The sequence below is a fragment of the Exophiala viscosa genome, assembly GCF_022695815.1.
Source record: "Exophiala viscosa unplaced genomic scaffold EDD37scaffold_13, whole genome shotgun sequence".
Classification (NCBI taxonomy): Eukaryota; Fungi; Ascomycota; class Eurotiomycetes; order Chaetothyriales; family Herpotrichiellaceae; genus Exophiala; species Exophiala viscosa.
This window is the reverse complement of record NW_026944365.1, coordinates 361651-379655: the sequence shown is the minus strand read 5'-3', so window position 1 is coordinate 379655 and position 18005 is coordinate 361651. Positions and strand designations below refer to the sequence as shown.

Here is an 18005-nt window from a genome sequence, read left to right as displayed (position 1 = left end):
ATCACCAACGGGTGTTTTGCGACCGTACCTGCCTGTCTATCGAGAGAACCACAGAGAGAGTCAAGGATGCTTCTCAATGTCTAACTTCTACTCGCGTTATGTTCCGCCCGCAAAGAAGGTCGATGCGACCAGTGCCTCTCCCAAGCCAGAAAAGCGAAAACGAGAACAAGATGCTGTACCGCGAGAAAAGAAAAGCAAGCGTATAAAATCCTCGAATCATTCCGAGCATGCCGACCCTGAGACTCGTGAAGCTATTACTCCGAGAGACGAAAAGGTCTCCGAAGCAATCGCTGAAGATGCTGGAAAGAGTGTCATTGACAGGTACCGAGTCACGAAACAACCCTCAGAGGGCAAACCTGCAATCAAAGTAAAGACTCGAGCCTCGAAGAAAACCACGAACCATGAAGCGATGGACTCGGAAACCCAAGAGCCGGAAGATGACCTTGAGCACGCAGGGCTCGATCAAAATGAAGAGCAAGGTCAAGACTATAATGAGGTACATGATCGAAGACACGCATCTGTGCTGTCCAAATTTGAGAAAGCTAGGCGGAAAGGGCAGCACGAAGATCTATCAGTCGATACACCCTCAGACAAACCTCCAGTAGTGCTTCACGGACTGGAGCCTATACCTCAGCCGGAGCAGGTGGAAGTCGCTCCAGGTATACCAACCTATTCGACACTACCTTCCTGGCAAGAAAGGCCTCTGAATGTCCCATCGAGCTCTTCTAGCACCTTTGAGTCGCTCGGCGTGTCCGGAACCGTCCTGGACAACCTGCGGAAAGCCAACCTTGACAGAGCATTTCCCGTACAAGCAACTGTCGTGCCCCTGCTATTGGACGGGCCGGACACGCATCAAGGCGACCTCTGCGTGTCTGCCGCCACCGGCTCTGGCAAGACATTGGCCTACGTTGTACCCATCATATCTGGCTTGAGGAACGTCGTTGGAACCAAGTTGAGGGCTGTCATTGTGGTGCCGACCAGAGAACTTGTCAAGCAGGTACGCGAACTTTGCGATGTTTGCGCTGCGGGAAGCTCTCTGGTCATAGCCACCGCTGTTGGCAGCAAATCGCTCAAGGATGAGCAGGACATGCTTGTTGCAGAAGAAAAGATCTACAGTCCAGAAGAGTACTACAGACATCAGCGGGAAAGGGTGGACTGGGCCAACTTCTCCCTGGAAAGGCTTATGCGTAAGGTGCAAAGCGAAGATCCTGTCGCTTCTATTGGTTATGTTACTCGATACTCTTCGAGAGCGGACATCCTCATTACAACGCCTGGCCGTCTTGTCGACCATCTGAAATCTACTCCTGGTTTCACATTAAACGATGTGAAATGGCTTGTGGTAGATGAAGCTGATAGGTTGCTCAACGAAAGCTACCAAGAGTGGATTGACGTAGTCACTCCAGCTTTGGCATCACAAGCCGCCACACGGGAGAGGGATGACCTTCTCAAGTTCATGAGAATGACGCCGCCAAGACGACAAGTCACGAAGATCCTGCTGTCTGCGACCATGACCCGCGACGTGTCAAAGCTCAACGCACTGGGACTACACAATCCTAGGTTGGTTGTGTTGGGCGGCTCCTCGAAAGAAGCCGCCACGGGTGAAGCTATAAGTGCCGAGCTTGGGGCCGAAACACCGTCTGGCGATGTCAGGGACGCTTTCCATTTGCCTGCATCATTGAGGGAGACGGCAATCGCAATATCTGATGGATCTGATAAGCCCTTGTATCTGCTCGAGCTTCTGAGACATCATGTTGGGATCAACTTGGGACAACCGGACACGAAGGAAGTGGGAACTGATTTGGAGTCTGACGCCGGGTCGGATTCGACCTCTGATACTTCGTCTGACTCCGAAAGCTCAACATCATCGTCTTCTGATGACGACTCAAGTGTCGCAAGCTCAACACATGGAGAGAGGCCTCCAAAAGGTCAGCAGAACGGTGATCAGAAACCACCTGACAGCGCCGGAAAGACTCCTCGAGCATTGATTTTTGCCCGCTCAACAGCTTCAGCGACTCGCTTGTCCAGATTGCTCGTTCTGCTCTACCCTGCCATTGCAACTCGAGTCTCGACTTTGACCAGGAGCACGGCTTCATCGGGTTCATCTCGGCGTGCGCTGTCATTATTCTTGAGGTCGAAGATATCAGTCTTGATTTGTACAGATCGTGCCTCACGTGGCTTGGACGTACCAGATCTGGAACACGTCGTTTCATACGATGTACCAAACAGTGCTCTGACATATGTTCACCGTGTTGGTCGAACTGCTCGGGCTGGCAAAACAGGTCAGGCCTGGACCTTTGTCGAGCACCGTGAAGGTGCTTGGTTTTGGCGAGAGATTGGAGGGAAGGCTAATAACGCAGGCGCCAGCGCTGGTGGAGACGATCAGAAACTCCAAAGGCAAACTAAGATCAAGCGCCTTACACTGACTGTCGGCGACGAGGACATCAGAAAGCGATACGATGAAGCACTGCAGAAGCTAGGAGAGGAGGCTCGAGCTACCTAACATTGCGGCGAGTCGGCGACCCTAGTCACCAGTATGGGTCTTCGATGATGCACTTCGAATCGCACTATCAACCCACAGCGTCATTTGCGCGCGCAAGCAAGCCGCCCATATATAAAGAACAATGAACAGTTTGACACTTCAAAATTCACATACTGCAATATTTCCTGTTCCTGAGTCTCGCTTATGTGCGTCAACTCACGCAGCCCTTGTCCGCCGCCCCGGAGTAACGCATTATTGGCTGTCCGCCCTGTTGACCAGGTTGCGCAAAGCGATGTATGTATGCAGCAAGCATGCGAATATCCTGATTGGTGCTCGCGCGAATTTAGCCTGGACAAAATACAGCTCGGTTGAATGAAGCTGAAGGGCCGTCACGAGCCGCACGTAGTATGGTGGCTTGGATGACTGCTCTCAACCAACGCTCACCAAAAGCAAGACCAGGCGACATTCTTCATGTCATCCTGCTCTGCCTTCATCTTGCGTCTCCACCACACCGGCTGATCCGTTGTGGGTGGACTGCTCCTGCCAGCCAATACTTTCATACACTCTTACCAAACACTGACTACCTGCCTCCTCCAGCGTTGAACACGGTAGGTATACGGCTGACGGGGTTGAAAAAGTCGACTGAGATATACTCATCTGGTAGACCTGTCTGCGTCCAGCGTTCGCATCAACTGGCAACAGTCCGAAAACCATACTATACTACAAGCGAGCAGCGGGCAAGATGTGCATAAATCAGCCCAAAATGGCAACTGCCTCGCTTCTGGCACTACAGGGACGGTCGGTATCGCTTCTCGCTCTGATTACATCAGACAATGAACAATGACTATACAGTCGTAGTACCATACTACATGGACGCGCGGTTACCTCGCTTCCCTAGCGAAGCAGTCCTTGACGACGAACAAATGGGTTCGGCCTTGGCTAAGTTAGATGTACAGCAACTCGAGTCGATATCTGCTCTTGTGATCTATGTCACCTTGCCAAGGAGACTGCGCATTCTTCAGTCTTCACATTACAATAATGCAGGGAGCAGCGAGTCATGACAGGCGTCGATACGAACCTGTTAGTCACATCTTCGAGGTGGTTGGACGATCGAGGAGCAAAGTCAAGGACTGTGCCAGGCTTGAACGATGTTGTCAAACCTAAAGGCTGATTATCAAGATCTTCGTCACCCGGCGTCAAACCACTTGAGGAATCTTGTCTAACCAGAAATTGGGCGATCGTCGTTCTCAGATGATTTCAAGCCTCCAGTACGCAACTCCCGATATTCCAGGAAGCCTTCGGAGCCAGACAATTCGCAAGTTTGAATGTCGTTTGCTCGGCAGTCTTCTTGTGACAGCCAGAACTTGCCTCAAAGCCGGTTTTTTTGAGGAATATGGCTCATGGAAATAGCTGCTGCTGAAGGAAGTATCGCTCGTCCAGGCCACCTTGAGGATTGCCGACGGCAAAGTCTGCCGACACTTCTGCAGGGACAAGTGTGGAATTGCTGCACAAGTGACATGTCGAGCCTGGGGTCCACCTACTGTATTCGCCCTCGTCGAACCCTCGAGCTTGGGACGTAAGGTTGCTTCACCTCTTTCGAAGTCTTAGACTATGCTTCTTGAACCGAGTGCATTGATGAGAGCGACTACCTTGAAGAGTAGATATCAGTTGATCATGGCGTGGCCTGCGTACACGCACCAAGTGTCACACTATCACTGGCAGTCGATGTAAACCACAAGTTAGGTTGAGCGCATTTCCCTGGCATCATTGTGCCAACGGCAGAGCTATCGAACACTTCTCATCGACTTCTGAGATATGGCTTGATTGCCTCATGATGACAAACAGCAAGATCGCCTCAGTGGAAGAAGCAGAGCCTCTATCACAAAACACGAACGATGTTCTCGCCCATACTCAGCGAATATTATACCTCGGTTTCACGAAACAGCCAGATCACACGGCCGGGTTTTCCATGGTCTGGATGCCAGGACCTTCCCCGGGTGGAAATAAAGACTTGCTCCCTTTCCCCAATCCTTTCTTCGACGGACTTCTTTCCTACTTGGGCAATACCTCAAAGCAGAACAGTGGAAGGAGCCAAGGCTCAGGAAGTGACACAAGTCAGCAAGGGGTCTAGAGTTTCTCAGGATCCCCAGTTTCTCGTGTATTCTGGCGCAATATCTCGATTCATCTGACAGCCGCACTCATCGCTGATGGCGAGGTTTGCTTTCATCGAGCGTTTTCTTGAGAGTGCTCCAAGGCCTGAACGCTAGGTCGCCGCGCACTGTCGACACAGAAACATGGACTTTCTACCTGCTGGCCAATGTCTCTTCTTGAATCCACAAGATCCCCTCCCAGATACGTACGGCTTAGTGTCAAATAGGTATCGAGGAGGAAAGACCATTTCTTGAGCTGCGACAAGGCTCCTTCCCCGTCCTCGTGTGACTGTCACGGATCGCGGATGTGCCAGATACCTCATCGAGAATGAAGTCGACCCAGCCGAGGATAGGCTCAATGGGCTCGAATGGGAAGCCTATCTACTATACCTAGGTGCAGACCGTGCAGTCCTTGCCCGTGCCGTGTAATCAGGGATGAATCTGACTTTATTCTGTCTTACATGATGCCCTTCGTCGCCAATGATTGTTTGTCTCTACTCATTCCACATCCAGATATCCGCGGCTTCGCAGACCCATTCGTGTCGCCTCTACGGACCAAGTCGTTATCCGACGCAGCCCTACCGTTCTGTGATAGATGCTCTTCACAGAGGCACCTTTCTTATGCTGCACGACTCCAGTATGAATCCCTGTGATATCGGCACTCGTGTCGGCACTGGTTTCGGCCTCAGGTGTCGGTATCATCGGCTTTCGACAGGATTTGTTTCCACAATGGGAAGGTTCGATGATTAATCAGGAGACCGGGATTGAGAACATTTTGCCTCCACCACCCACGACTCTAGCATTCTTGCTTAAGCAACCTGTTGCCCCCTTTCTGACCATGGTCTCTGCCACCATCTGAGGTCATCTTCGGCAAGGCGTCACCCTCGATAGCCTGTGTTCCAGGCCTGTTCGCTTCGGAAATCACGTCGGCAAATACAAATGCATCTGTACTTGCTCTGTCTAGGCCTTGCCTTCAAGACAGTGTTGTATGCCCAGTCCTGGCTACCTTACCTCAACCTATTCAATACTCTCAACATAGCAGATTACAGCAACGCCACAGCAGAGTCTCACTTGCATCCAACATCCATCTATTCTGGTGGGATCCGACGAAAGATGGGGCGTTTTTCTACGTAGGCTAGCGGATCTCGTACGAAACCCCGATCCTCCTTCCTTCATTGCGCCAAACTCTCCGACAGACCTGGTCAGGTATACTGAAGGGGCGACAGGGCGAACCAGTCTCTTGACTCTCGTACGAGCTCGCAACGCCACAAACACCTCAGAAGGAGTCGAGTCACAATCCGTTTCCGGCACATCAGGGGCTCGCGAGGGAGGCAAACCCCATGACTTGGGCTGGGCCTCCCATATCGATCTGTCCCTCAGCTCCGGGGAGAAATGCTCGTTCACCATGGCATAACGTCACGGGATGACGCGAGTATGCAGGACGAAATGCCTTCCCTGGTCCTCCTTCGTCAGGCTCACTCGACACCATAGGCTATAAGGGGACAGGACATCTATTTCTTGAAACCTGAGAGCGACGAGGGAGCTTTCTAGGAGGATTGCTCTCCACGAACAGATTACCGAGAATGGAGTATGCACTAGCGCAAGTCCATGCATTGCGTGACACTCGCACGCAAGGCTGTCGCTGCTGCAGCATCCCAAGGCAGAATACCCTGTCAACCTGTCTTTGGTCTGGCATGCAATGCGTTACGCGGCACCCAGCGAACCTTGATAGTTCATGACATAGAGTGTCCATCATTGGATCACAAACATGGCCAAGACTGCTGGATGTTATGGCATGTCGCGTAATTACACTCAAGCTGACCAATGTATGCAGTTTGCCATAAAATACATATTCTCAGTATGCCGGATGGAGTATCACTATATCAGTATAGCTCCACACCACCTAACCCCAGCCTTCCATCCTGCAAGGCTATCCAGCACGCCCATTCGGTACAACCTGTTCACCAGAAATGCGCTCAGATGAACGCCTTGCCACACCGCTATTTTCGGCTCGAGTTTTGCCTTCTCCGAAGTATAGCCTCCTCACGGAAGGCACTCGTATTTCGGTATGTGGAGGGAAACGAGACGTTGGAAGGATCTCCCCTGAAAAGGTCGTGAGACCCATTCCTAGTTCTTGGAAGAATCCCAAACCTCAGAACGCCACGCACCTTCCAAGCCATGAAGAATGCACGAGACAAAAAGGCAAGTATCTGCTCATGATACATGCAAATGCCGAAAAAAGACATGTATGCTTTTGATGTGTCTGGCCATCTTCCACATCTTTATGCTGCTCTGCTGGGGTATATGTGGAATAGTAAATGGGTATCGCGGCCGTAAAGGGTGTCCACCGCGATGAAAATACATCGAGACAGTTTCCAGATCGAAGTAAAATGCAACGCTATATGCAACGCATGTGGGAGAACTCGAAGATTATTGCGGACCGTGAGGTGCTCGTTGTGCGAAAACTGTTCGCAACATGTTTGTTAGGGATACTGTGACGCGTGGCTCTTGCTGAGCACATTCTGAGGGGTTTGTCACCCTAGTCCAGTGCTACAGTCAATCCGCCCGCCAGATCGAGCAGGCAGATAGATTATGTGACCAAAGTGGCCAAAATTGTTGTTGCGTAAGCCAGTCGAAGGATGTGGACCATAGTTCGCTTCCGAAAGTAAGGCTGAGAAATGTTCCTAGCTGAGGAAGCCTCTCCTAGCATTTCGTGCCCTTTCGTTCGAGTATGCGTCGATCTTGACGCCAATGAACACAAGCTCATACCCACCTCGTATCGCATCCGAGGGATTGGGTTGCACCCGCAGTCGCCATTGCCCCGTACGAATCGTCCACTCCCCAAGGTCGCCCTGACTGCTTTGTCTCTTCCTCTTTTTCGCCAAAGGCTGCTCGGACAATCGACTTGTTTGAATGGGCGGAACAGGAAGGGATCCTCGACCGGAGGTGGATTGCAATGACGCGCCAGTTTGGGTCTGTCGAGTCTTGGGTCGGCGCTGGTGGCTTCCGACAGCAGGAGGAACCGCTCTGGAGGTGGTACCCTCACTCATTATGTCCGGTTCAGATCCGGATTCACTAGGAGCGGTAGAAGGGCCATGAAGCATTACCAGACCCGTCTGGCTGTCCCAATCAGCGTCGTAGCGCTCCCCGTCCAATGTAATGTCCGTCGCAACGTCAAAGCGCACTTTGACACGGTCTTCGCTCAATGGTGTATGCCCAGGACTGGCGGAATGCGAAGATCGCCCTCCCGAGAGCATCATCAACCCGAGAGGTGCATTTGTAGGCATATTCATCTTGTTTGCGACGACCTGAAATAAAGAGGACACTCGTGCCTTGGACAAGCCGTAAAAGTCGGCTCTCATATCGGTCAAATCCAACAAGGTGCTTTCGCCTCCAATTTCGATCACCATTTCGTACGATGTGTCGTCTACGAAAGGCCTGGCATAGTACACCCAGCCTCCCGCGTTCGACTTGTCCCCAGTAGAATCGTCGCTGGTGTATGACACCCCCGAAGGCTTGACATCGTCCAGCCGTAAACATATCTCTTGCTTTTGTCTCTCCGGATTGTAGCTGATCTCATGAGCTATGATCTTCTGCTCTAACCCTCGGAGATGGAAGTACCGACAATCTCGTAGTAGCTCGGCTCGATGGGACTCATTCCTCACGTCAAGAGGGTACCCTCGGAGAAGATGAAGGAGCTCTCCGAAAATGTCTGCGGATCTCCCTGGGACATACGGCGGAGTTATGGAAGGCGGACGCAATAGTCCCCGGCGGTCCAAGCCAGGGAATACCTCACCTGGTGTGGAGAAGAAAACGGCGAAGCCTAGGGAGAAGAAGTTGGGCGAGTTGCCCGGTTCGGAGAAGATGTCCTTTGGTATTTGAAAGTGACGTTCACCGATCTGGATGAAGATCTCGGACTCGAATAGCTGATCAATCAGTCGTGGCACTGAGGCAACGTCAGCATCAGCCCCGACGGACTTCGCAAAGCACACGTACGACTATAGAATTGGGCATCCGCAAACAGCTTCACAAAGTGGCTTCCATCAACTGGCTTGACATAGTAACCTTGACCACGTTAGCGCCAATGTCTGACCAGAGGGAGCACTCAGAACCTTGTAGGTGCCGGGCTACATCTCGGAACGTGATCGGATCTCTATCGATGTAAAGTGTCCGAACTCCGCCGGACTCCTCGTTCTGCCGAATCTGTTCTTCGAAGAATTGAGTGAAGTAGGAGGGGGCTAGAAAAAGAGTAAGCTTGAAGAGTTTCCCATCACAGCAGAAGCATGAACCATACCATCGGACGATATGGATGCGCCAGATAAGCGAAAAAGTTCAGATCCGATCTGAATCGGGAACACTTTCTCAGGAGGTAAGATTGAAGGCGGATGCGCTGTGGATGTACGTGTTCCAGTCCTTTGTCTTGCAGAGGTTTGGGACGATGCAGAAGGATTCAATGACGGCCGAGCTGTTGACTCTACGGCCTGTCGAGGCCTGCGAGTGCCAGAGGTGATACCTGTACCCGGAACTTGCCTGGCACCAGCAGCATGGTCCGAAGAAGCAGATCCTTCATCTGGAGATGTAGGACCAAGGCCTGACATCCGCTCAAAGGTGACTGTACGACTGTTTGCGGTAGTGGTTTCGAGCGCAGAACCAGGTGATGAGTCGGGATAACGTCGTGCTTTCTTATCGGCCAACAAAGCAGTTGGCGTGGTCGTAGTCGAGCTTGCCTTACGCTTCAAGGCAGATCGGGGAAGCGATGGCTGAAGAAAGGCAGTCGCCGCACTACTACCATTGGAAGGCGCGGCCGCTTCAGCTGTGATACTATTGGATTGCTGCGGATTTGTCGGATATGTTCGCAGCACGCTGGAGGAATCTGGAATCGGAGTAGTGTCGACTTCGTTAAAATCGTGATTGTCTTCGTGGATCAGTTCTCCAGTAAGCTCATATATCGGCTGAGGTGCGAAGTCGAGTACCGGTCGCAAAGGACCAGTCCAATTCTGGGAGCCGAAGCTGGAGGTGTAACTAGCGAGCGTAGCTGCATCAGTAGAGGAACAAGCTAGGAGGTATTCAGAGTCGGTAGCATGTGCGGTGGTGACAGTAGGGGCCTCTAGGTGTTGGGAAACGAAGGTAGGTCGCGTGTCTTGGGAAGGATTAGCGGTGTCAGCAGGCTTGGTGTTACGGTCAGAGACAGTCGCGAAGATGTCGATACTGGCTGTGCCTTCTAATTGATTAGTAGCTATGGGAGCACGCCTCGGGGCTGTTCCAGTGGCACAGGCACTTGCATTGGTGCTCGTACGACGCCCAGGTGATGCTGAAGAAATACAGATGGCTGGGGAAGTCAAGTCGGTTTCAGGCGTGTCCGAGTAATTGACATTGCCTTCAAAATCGAAGCTCAATTGTGGGTCCGTCATCACTCAGATTGGGACAGGTCACTGTGAGAGCTCGGAAGCTCAGCAAGATCAGCCTAGCAGGCTACCGCTTCCAGCTGCGGCCGGCTACCCACACTCACTGCAGGCACAAAAGCGCCGCAGCTTCGCGTGCAAAGCCGGCCACTCTCAACGGCGAAAGACCAGCTACTTTTTCTGGCGGACCCCCTCGGGACAGGAAACCAAGTGCGCACTGTGTCCACCTCCCGAAGGAATGCCCACGAGGGGACCATAGGCTTTAGGGGCGGTTCCCTGAATGCTGGGGGGCCGTAGTGCGCTGGAAGGACAATCTGCTTCCCATAGACTGGTTACGGAGGTCTCCGCAACGTGAGAAAAGCGCACAAGATGACAAGACGAGCCTGGAAACTCTCTAGTACGTTTGGCGTGTGCCGAACAGGACCCTTTGGTGTGGTCTTGGTGTGCTTCTGGCGGAGCTTTGCGGCGTCACAGCCTGCTTGAAATCGAAGGATGCAAGATCTTGGCCAGACTGTGCGATGAGTAAGCCCTGAGTAATGCCATCGCCCTGACATCCATTGGTTGGGGTGGTCTGACAAGTCCCTCCCCGCGAGTCTTGTGATGCAAGTCGATTACCAACAGCCGGCGCCAGTGAAAGTCAATGACCGGAGATGGGAGACGGTGTAGGACAAGGGATAAGAGGGAGTGGTGATTATGGTAATCAAAGGGACAAGTGATACGGGGGTGTACGTACTCGAAATGGGCTTTCCCGTAGCGGGGCGGCCACCCAAGCAGACGCAATTGCCGGCAACACGGGTAGACAGCTTTGAGGATGGTCTCGCAACAAACGCCCAGATCAATACCAACAGAGCGAGTCTTCTGGCGTAAAAAGGATGGGGGTTGAATGATTGGGTAGTAAAGGTTTGCTGCAGCAGGACTGGACAGCAGATCGGTAAGCAGCAATTTCCCATGCGTATGTTAGCCGAACATCGATATGCTACTCTTTCGATGGTCGCCTGCTGGAAAGCCGGGGAAAATAGGGGTTCGGCAGCCTTAGAAAAGCCAGCGCCGCGCTGCAGCTTATGGGCACTGTTCGCGTGCTCCTTGCACAGGCTGCAGGCTTGTTGATACGCCCCGACCCGCTCCCACTGCGATAATGACGTGCGTTATCCTGTACGAAGACTGCCAAAAAGTTCAAGGTTTGTTCATTAGGATATCTTGAGCCACCTGGTGTTGAAAGAAGGTTCGAATCAGGTAGGACCAGTGACTGATGCTGCACCAAGACAGGACTGGGGTATACCTGGGCAGATGGTCTGATGGTTGGAACCTGCGAGATGCTCCCGTGTCGAAGGCTTGACCTATCCGTCTGGGGATGAAGCCAGTCCTTGTGTGTTAGGCCAATTGGAGCTGATTTGTTCGGCCTGGTGCAGCTTTCAAGGCTTGCAAGGGTAAGGCAGCCACGAGACAGCTTGTATTTCGTGTGATATAGCTTTCTGCCCAGTCTGCGCCATTGTTCATATACTGCGAGATCCCGAGAGATTGGGTTCTGTGCCGCTTCTGCAGATATGTCCGTCGTTGTTGTCAGCATATGCCAAAAGGTGTCGACATTCGCACTCGTTCTATAGATCGCCTGCATTGTTGCGATCACATCTACATTTGGCCCCCACGCTCGCCAGGGACAGTGTTGCTTCGACATGAGTATGGTATCTGCGGCTGAATACGGCAGGATGACGTTCTTCCGACCCCGATACGTCGACAACACAGTCAGATATTCAGCTGTGAGGCAGGAAAAGTGTAACCACAAAATCTGTATATGTATTTTAATAAAGAGGCACAACCAACCATACGCTGTTCCAGCTTCCCAAGGCGTGCGATGCACTTTCCCAGCCAGGACCCATTCTTCCATCGGCTCCATAGCATTGCTCGATCGCCGGCTCAGAGCCTGTGCGTTCCACGAGGAACGAATCACAAGGTGTATGCCGCAACTGGCGTCGCTTCGCAAGCGACTTGAAGGTACTCGGCAATTGGAGGCGTATCAACGAGAGCGGATCTATCGCACGAGAGCGCGACCGCCAGATTGATCACAAATTCGCTTTGAATCGGCCCTCCACTTCGATGATCTTGGCCGTGGCCCGTTTGTATGCTTGTCTGCCGTGAAGGCGGTCGACATAATCCCAAATTTTGGGATAGTGTTCCCTAGTGAAGCCGGAACGAGTCTGGCCAGCCTCCAATGGAAATGACAGCATGATATCTGCGCCTGTCAAGTCTCTGCCGCACAAGAACTTTCCTCCATCTGGCGATGTGGCCAGTTGACCTTCCAGGAAGTCATAATGATTCTTGAAGTTCCGCGTCAAGAAGCCAGCCTCAACTGTGCTCGCTACTGAGGCGGTTATGGGTTTGATGAAGAACCAGACTGGAGCGTTTCTTATTCCTACTCTGGTTAGTAACGTTTACGAAACGTCCCATCGGCAAAGTCAGGCTTACTCTTCACAATCACGGACAGAAGCATCAATGGCATAATGCTGCCCTCCGCATAGTGCATGAGCATCCTATATCGCAACCAGGATTCTGTCTCTTCACCAATCTGACCATTTTTACCGTCGTGATATCGCTTTGGGACCAGCCAACTCCCGTAATAATCGGAAAAGTATTCGACGATCGCCGCAGACTCTGCAAGTACGATGGGTTTGGTAGAACCCGGTGCAAGGAGTTCAACCACCGGGGACTTCCCCAGAGGATGGATCTCTTTCAATTCAGGCGGCGCAAGAGACTCCTTGGTCCTTCTATAGGTCTTGAGTTCATATGGAATCCCCAGTTCTTCCAAGAACCAGAGAATTCGATGGGATCGAGATGCCTCAAGCCTGGCTTATGTCAGAGGGAAAACACCGGCCTATTGTGGACGATAAGCACTTGGCCCAAGGATCTTTACTTACCAGTGGAGCGTGACCTTGGGCTGCGCGTTCTCTGTAGGTGCGGAAGCCATCCTGTTGCTGCAAAGGAAGCGTCGCTGAGCAGGGATTATTCTTTCTTGACGGAATGAAACAAGCAGAATTTGCTAGCTCCGTGTGCACGATCAAAAAGAGCAACCTCTACAAGATGACGTCTTCCCGTAATAGTGGTCTGAGCAATATGTAGAGTCTTGGATGTAAAGACAGGTGTTGTAGGCCGTGGTATCTTGAAGCTATGCGGAGGAATTTTGGATGAGAAGAGATATGTTGCCCTACCTTTGTTTTCACGCTCAGTTACTAGTGGAGCTCCATCAATACAGTGAAGAGATAAGAAATGCGCAGGTCGTTGTTGATCTGCGAACGGTCGCATCCAAGTGCCTAGGTACCTCGGCGTATGCAGGTGCTGGTGGAAGTGTGGCTTGCCCGTATGAGCACAGCCACGCCAAGCAATTGTTGCGCCACGGCCGAGTTCGACCTCAATCCAATGTCATTGATGCCGTCGCAGCTAGACGAGAGCTCACCAGCACACCAACATCAACCAAACAGGTGTCGCAGTCATGGCACATGGACCAACGCGTATGAACAACCCGATCGACCAACCCTTGTATATTGACTGACATTATGTTTCCAGCCCTGCGCCTCGATCCCGCATACGAGAAATATAACCGTACGTCTACCCGCACCCTTTGATGATGCGATCCGCGGCAGCACTGCTCCTCCAGAAATGGTAATCTGACTGTGGGAACAGAACTGAACAAGGAGCGATACAAGTACTTCAAATGGACGCCTCGGACGGCATGGATCTCGTTCATGTACGCCGTGTTCGTACCATCGGTGGTCGGCTACGTTTTTGCAAAGACTGATGTAAGTCGGGATACCGGGTCCTCAGAAGAAGCGCTATAGTGTACGAAAGGATGGCCATTTGCTGACTCGATATCTTCCACAGGGTAAATACGATATGCGAGGGAAGTTGAGGGGAGACACCATCAGCGAGTTTTAAATGCCATAATACAAATGATACCGATGATTCAAATCCACGAGCTGGAAGAGATTGTACATATCAACAGACGAGGCGTTGAGAGATGGCTTGCGGCGTACTCGGTGTGCCTGCAACCACGACCCACGGTATGGCCAGTTTTGAGGCTGTACTGAATGAACCTGCAAATGGGCATGATTATTCTCAGCACAACCATACCCAGGCAATTGGTCTATGGTCTATACGTGTTTCCATCTGACGCTGGTGTCTGCCCTACCAAGACATCTTCAACTAGTACGCATCTGGTGGTCTACTCTTGCAAGGATATGTGCCTTGGTCCTCCTAAGGTGACATTGTCATCGAAAAGACTGAGAGTGTATGTGCTATTTTCCGTGGCCGACAGGTGCAAGGAAGCGCCGCTACATGTCAAGTGCTTCGAGTTCACGAAAGCTCTCTCCAAATCCCACCTTGCGTCGAAGTGTTGCCGTAATCTGCCAGGACTGACCAGGAAATAGGGCCGCCAACTCTCGACTCGGCAAAGAATGCCATGACATTGATTGTACGGCCGCCAACTCTCGACTCGGCAAAGAATGCCATGACATTGATTGTATTTGTCATTCGAGTCCTCATCGGCGAGCTTCCGCTCAGATTCTCCGTTAACCACGGCTGGCCTGAAGTACATTGCTCTACTCAACCTCGTTGCCCTGCATAATGTAACGTTACTAATTCCTTAGTCACTGTTGTCATGAAGCGTCCAGAGTAAGAGGCGAGCCTAAGGTTCTTGGCCCGATAAGCTGACACCAGTCGACCGGATCCTGAAGAGGCGTGAAAGAGTGGTGTGACAATGTACCCTGTCGTTGCATTGGGGTTCAGGCGTGATCTTCCACTGCACGGAAGTGACGGACCTCAGCCAAGCAAGGTCAGCGCCATGCTTGGCCTGGGTTTGGCGACACTGGGGGAACATGGAAAACGTTTCATGCGATTCTCATAATACCGCTAGGCGAAGTTACTTGTGCATCCGTGAGTGGAACTTCGCCCGCTTCATCCTTCGGATTGACGAGAAGTCTCCGTCCACTTCGGATCGCCTTCAATATGCAAGGCGGAAGTTACCCACTGTGTTTGTACGAAGAGTACAGTTGGTGGGATGCACTTTTGTAGAGCATGACAATTTCGTACATGTTGTTCTCTGAGTCGCAAGCAGACCAGCAGACCACGATGCTTCAACTTCAGAGTTGATGGTCCATGACATACTCTGGTCGGGCTTGAGTACACGTGAAAGAGTTGGAGGCCTTGTTTTCAACCTTTGCTTCACGAAAGGCGGTGGGCAACGTGTCTGGTTGACCTCAAGGCTGCTTAAGCTCTCATAGCAGTGGTGGTGGCTGTGCGCCGCTAAGAGTGAACCGCACAGTTTGCCTTGGTGTCACGTGCTGCGACCGACAGGCATACCGCTGCTAGAACGTCTGCCGGAAGTACCAATACATCCGCACAATGGATGACTCGAACCAGGGCTTTCTCGCCGTCAAGGTACTGCATCTAGACGCTTCCACATTCCCAGGTGCTCAATCCCTTCTTCGTCCCAACGGCCCAGTTTATCGTCTGTAACAAAGCCCATTCTGCCGTACATCTTCTCGACGTCAACCTGAGCATGAGTCAGGACGAGGTCTTTCCAACCTCCACCAACTTGTTCTCTGTTCGCAACAAGCCAGCGAAAAGCTGCTTCCGATAGCATTCGCGTTAAACCTCTCCTCCTGAATTCGGGCATGGTTGCAACGCGTCCAAGCTTCACGTATGGCTCTTCGTGCGGATCATGGAAGCCATTTGGATGAGGCCCATGAGGTGGAGGAACAATGCGAATGACAGAAACAGGCTGCTCCGGACCTGGTCCTCCAGTATAGTATACCACCCAATGAACTGATCTGGGGTCATCTTCGTCCAGCTCAGGCTCCAAAGCGCACTTCTGTTCGTCACAGAAGACCTTAAGCCGAACGTCCATAGCGTCAAGGAATAGTTGGGGCGCTCCCGCCGGTCGAGGATCAGCTGGAAATCCACGAGGAGCGACAATGTTGCCTGGTGGTGGAAGCATGGCCACTCTATAGTCTGACTGTGGCATCTCCGATACTGGAGTCTGGCACGTCAGACTCGCTAGTTCCAGTAGATAAATCGTGGTAGAAGTGCACGAGGTGGAAGGGTATAAGTCAGCCGAACGAGGCTGAAAGCAGCATAATTTACGCTAGAAGAAATATTGGCCTTAACTCCAAATATTCTTCACATAGATACGTTTCTTTGCAACCTTCGACAACATGTCCCTCTACTATGATGCGGCCACTGTGCTGTCCGGTAGTACTCAAGAGGATTCGTTCAAGTCAAGGATCTATGGAAACAAGCTCGAACTGAAGTCGAAGCCCGCGCATCTGTATGCCTTGATCTCGGAGACTGCAAAGTATAACCACTTTCTCAAAGAAGTCATTGACAATGCGGCTTTCTTGTCCCATGAGTCTAAGGTACGCATCCAATTATGACTGCTCTTCGTGTCACTGCTGACTGACTCAGTTCTTTCCCTGATTGTATAGTTGACCCCAATACTGTCCCTCCTTCTCGTCCATGATCACCTCTTCGCGAAAGGTGGCATTGCCGCACCTTCGGGACACACTCTCCGACGAGCAGTGGAGAAGCACAAGGCAAGACTGCAAGCGGAATTCACAAAAGCTAGGCTTAGACGAAAATGTGCGACCGTGCAGGACCTGAAAGCCCTCCTGCTTCGTGAACATCCTCCAGCGCAGCGATCACAGCCGCGATGGATCCGGGTCAATGCCCTGAAGTCGTCTCTGTCCGACCAGCTTGCTACTACCTTCAAAGGATATAGAACAGACGCCACGATATCCGAGGTTGCACGATCGTTCGGCGCCACGAAGGTCCTTGCCATGGACCCGAATATTCCTGATCTGCTTGCTCTGGCCCCAGATGCGGACTTTACCAAGACCAATGCCTACACAGACGGAAAGCTCATTCTACAGGACAAAGCCTCCTGCTTCCCAGCGTATCTACTGGCTGGTGACAATGATAGTGCTCCAAACGACTGCATCGACGGTTGCGCCGCACCAGGAAATAAAACCTCCCATCTCGCAGCCCTCATCTCTGGGTCGAGCACGATCTATGCTTGTGAAAGAGATGGTCGCAGATCGAAAATCCTACAGAGCATGATTGAGAAGAGTGGGGCAAGCAATGTCAATGTTCTCTCTGCCCAGGATTTCTTGAGTATAGATCCTCAACATGCACGGTACAAGCATGTCACACATCTCCTGCTTGACCCGAGCTGTTCCGGCAGCGGCATAGTTGGGCGTGAAGATGTTCCCAAACTCATACTGCCTAGGGACCCTAGGATGCAAAAAGCAACAACGGAAAAGGGCTCCAAAAAGAGAAAACGAGATCAGCAAGACAGGACAGAAATTGAAGTGCTAGATGAGGAGGTTGAAGCTGAAGAGACTAGAGATGCCACCACCGACGCAACCCGTCTACAAAAGCTGTCGACAATTCAAGCGAAGCTTGTCGAGCATGCTTTTGCTTTTCCCGCGGCGACTCGGATTACCTATTCGACCTGCTCAGTCCATGTGGAAGAAAACGAACTGGTCGTCTCCCGGCTCTTGAGCTCTGCAGTCGCTAAGACTCGTGGCTGGGGTGTGCTGCGGCGTCAGGACCAGGTTGCCGGTTTACGGGATTGGCAACATCGAGGTCTTGTTGATGCTGGGTCGAAGTTAGCCGAGCTCGGTGCGGAACTGTTGACTACAGCAGATCTCGACGCTTGTATACGGTGCCATCCAGGAGGTGATGACGGCACCATGGGCTTCTTTGTCTGCGGGTTTGTACGGTCGACCGGGGATATACCGGGTGAGGATGTAAATCATAACCAGGCTGATGGCGACGCATGGGATGGCTTCAGTGATTAGACAGGCATCCTATTGAACCATCCATAAATTTCCGCTCGTTGCTTGTTGTCTATCAACGAGTCTTCCGTACATGAATATAACGAAAAGTACATTGTAAACACTACAACGCGGTCTTTTCCGCCAATCA

General features: G+C 51.9%; 6 protein-coding genes across 6 annotated transcripts; 3 read left to right on the top strand and 3 right to left on the bottom strand.

The window, feature by feature from the left end:
* Window positions 1-76: 76 nt before the first annotated feature.
* EDD37DRAFT_569693 (DEAD/DEAH box helicase) lies at window positions 77-2500 on the top strand (the record flags this gene model as incomplete). Its single annotated transcript, XM_062814238.1, has 1 exon — window positions 77-2500. One exon carries the CDS (start codon window positions 77-79, stop codon window positions 2498-2500), a length of 2424 nt encoding a protein of 807 aa, XP_062666221.1.
* A 4813-nt stretch (window positions 2501-7313) lies between these two features.
* Window positions 7314-9227, bottom strand: EDD37DRAFT_569571 (uncharacterized protein; the record flags this gene model as incomplete). Its single annotated transcript, XM_062814228.1, has 5 exons — window positions 7314-7654; window positions 7742-8575; window positions 8626-8694; window positions 8742-8867; window positions 8924-9227. The coding sequence occupies 5 exons, from the start codon at window positions 9225-9227 to the stop codon at window positions 7314-7316; spliced, it is 1674 nt and encodes a 557-aa protein (XP_062666220.1).
* Window positions 9228-12008: 2781 nt separating this feature from the next.
* Window positions 12009-13213, bottom strand: EDD37DRAFT_174616 (glutathione S-transferase). Its single transcript, XM_062809900.1, has 3 exons — window positions 12944-13213; window positions 12495-12871; window positions 12009-12441 (listed from the first exon to the last, which is right to left on the bottom strand). The coding sequence occupies exons 1-3, from the start codon at window positions 12991-12993 to the stop codon at window positions 12092-12094; spliced, it is 777 nt and encodes a 258-aa protein (XP_062666219.1). The 5' UTR covers window positions 12994-13213; the 3' UTR covers window positions 12009-12091.
* Window positions 13214-13515: 302 nt separating this feature from the next.
* On the top strand, window positions 13516-13958 carry EDD37DRAFT_653929 (uncharacterized protein; the record flags this gene model as incomplete). The annotated part of the gene is made up of 4 exons (XM_062818628.1): window positions 13516-13534; window positions 13590-13625; window positions 13707-13822; window positions 13905-13958. The coding sequence occupies 4 exons, from the start codon at window positions 13516-13518 to the stop codon at window positions 13956-13958; spliced, it is 225 nt and encodes a 74-aa protein (XP_062666218.1).
* A 1218-nt stretch (window positions 13959-15176) lies between these two features.
* EDD37DRAFT_174643 (GNAT family acetyltransferase) lies at window positions 15177-16178 on the bottom strand. The gene has a single exon (XM_062809901.1). The coding sequence runs from the start codon at window positions 16042-16044 to the stop codon at window positions 15454-15456; it is 591 nt and encodes a 196-aa protein (XP_062666217.1). The 5' UTR covers window positions 16045-16178; the 3' UTR covers window positions 15177-15453.
* Window positions 16179-16190: 12 nt separating this feature from the next.
* On the top strand, window positions 16191-17977 carry EDD37DRAFT_697860 (NOL1/NOP2/sun domain-containing protein). Its single transcript, XM_062820166.1, has 2 exons — window positions 16191-16435; window positions 16505-17977. Exons 1-2 carry the CDS (start codon window positions 16235-16237, stop codon window positions 17876-17878), a joined length of 1575 nt encoding a protein of 524 aa, XP_062666216.1. The 5' UTR covers window positions 16191-16234; the 3' UTR covers window positions 17879-17977.
* The last annotated feature ends 28 nt before the right edge of the window (window positions 17978-18005 follow it).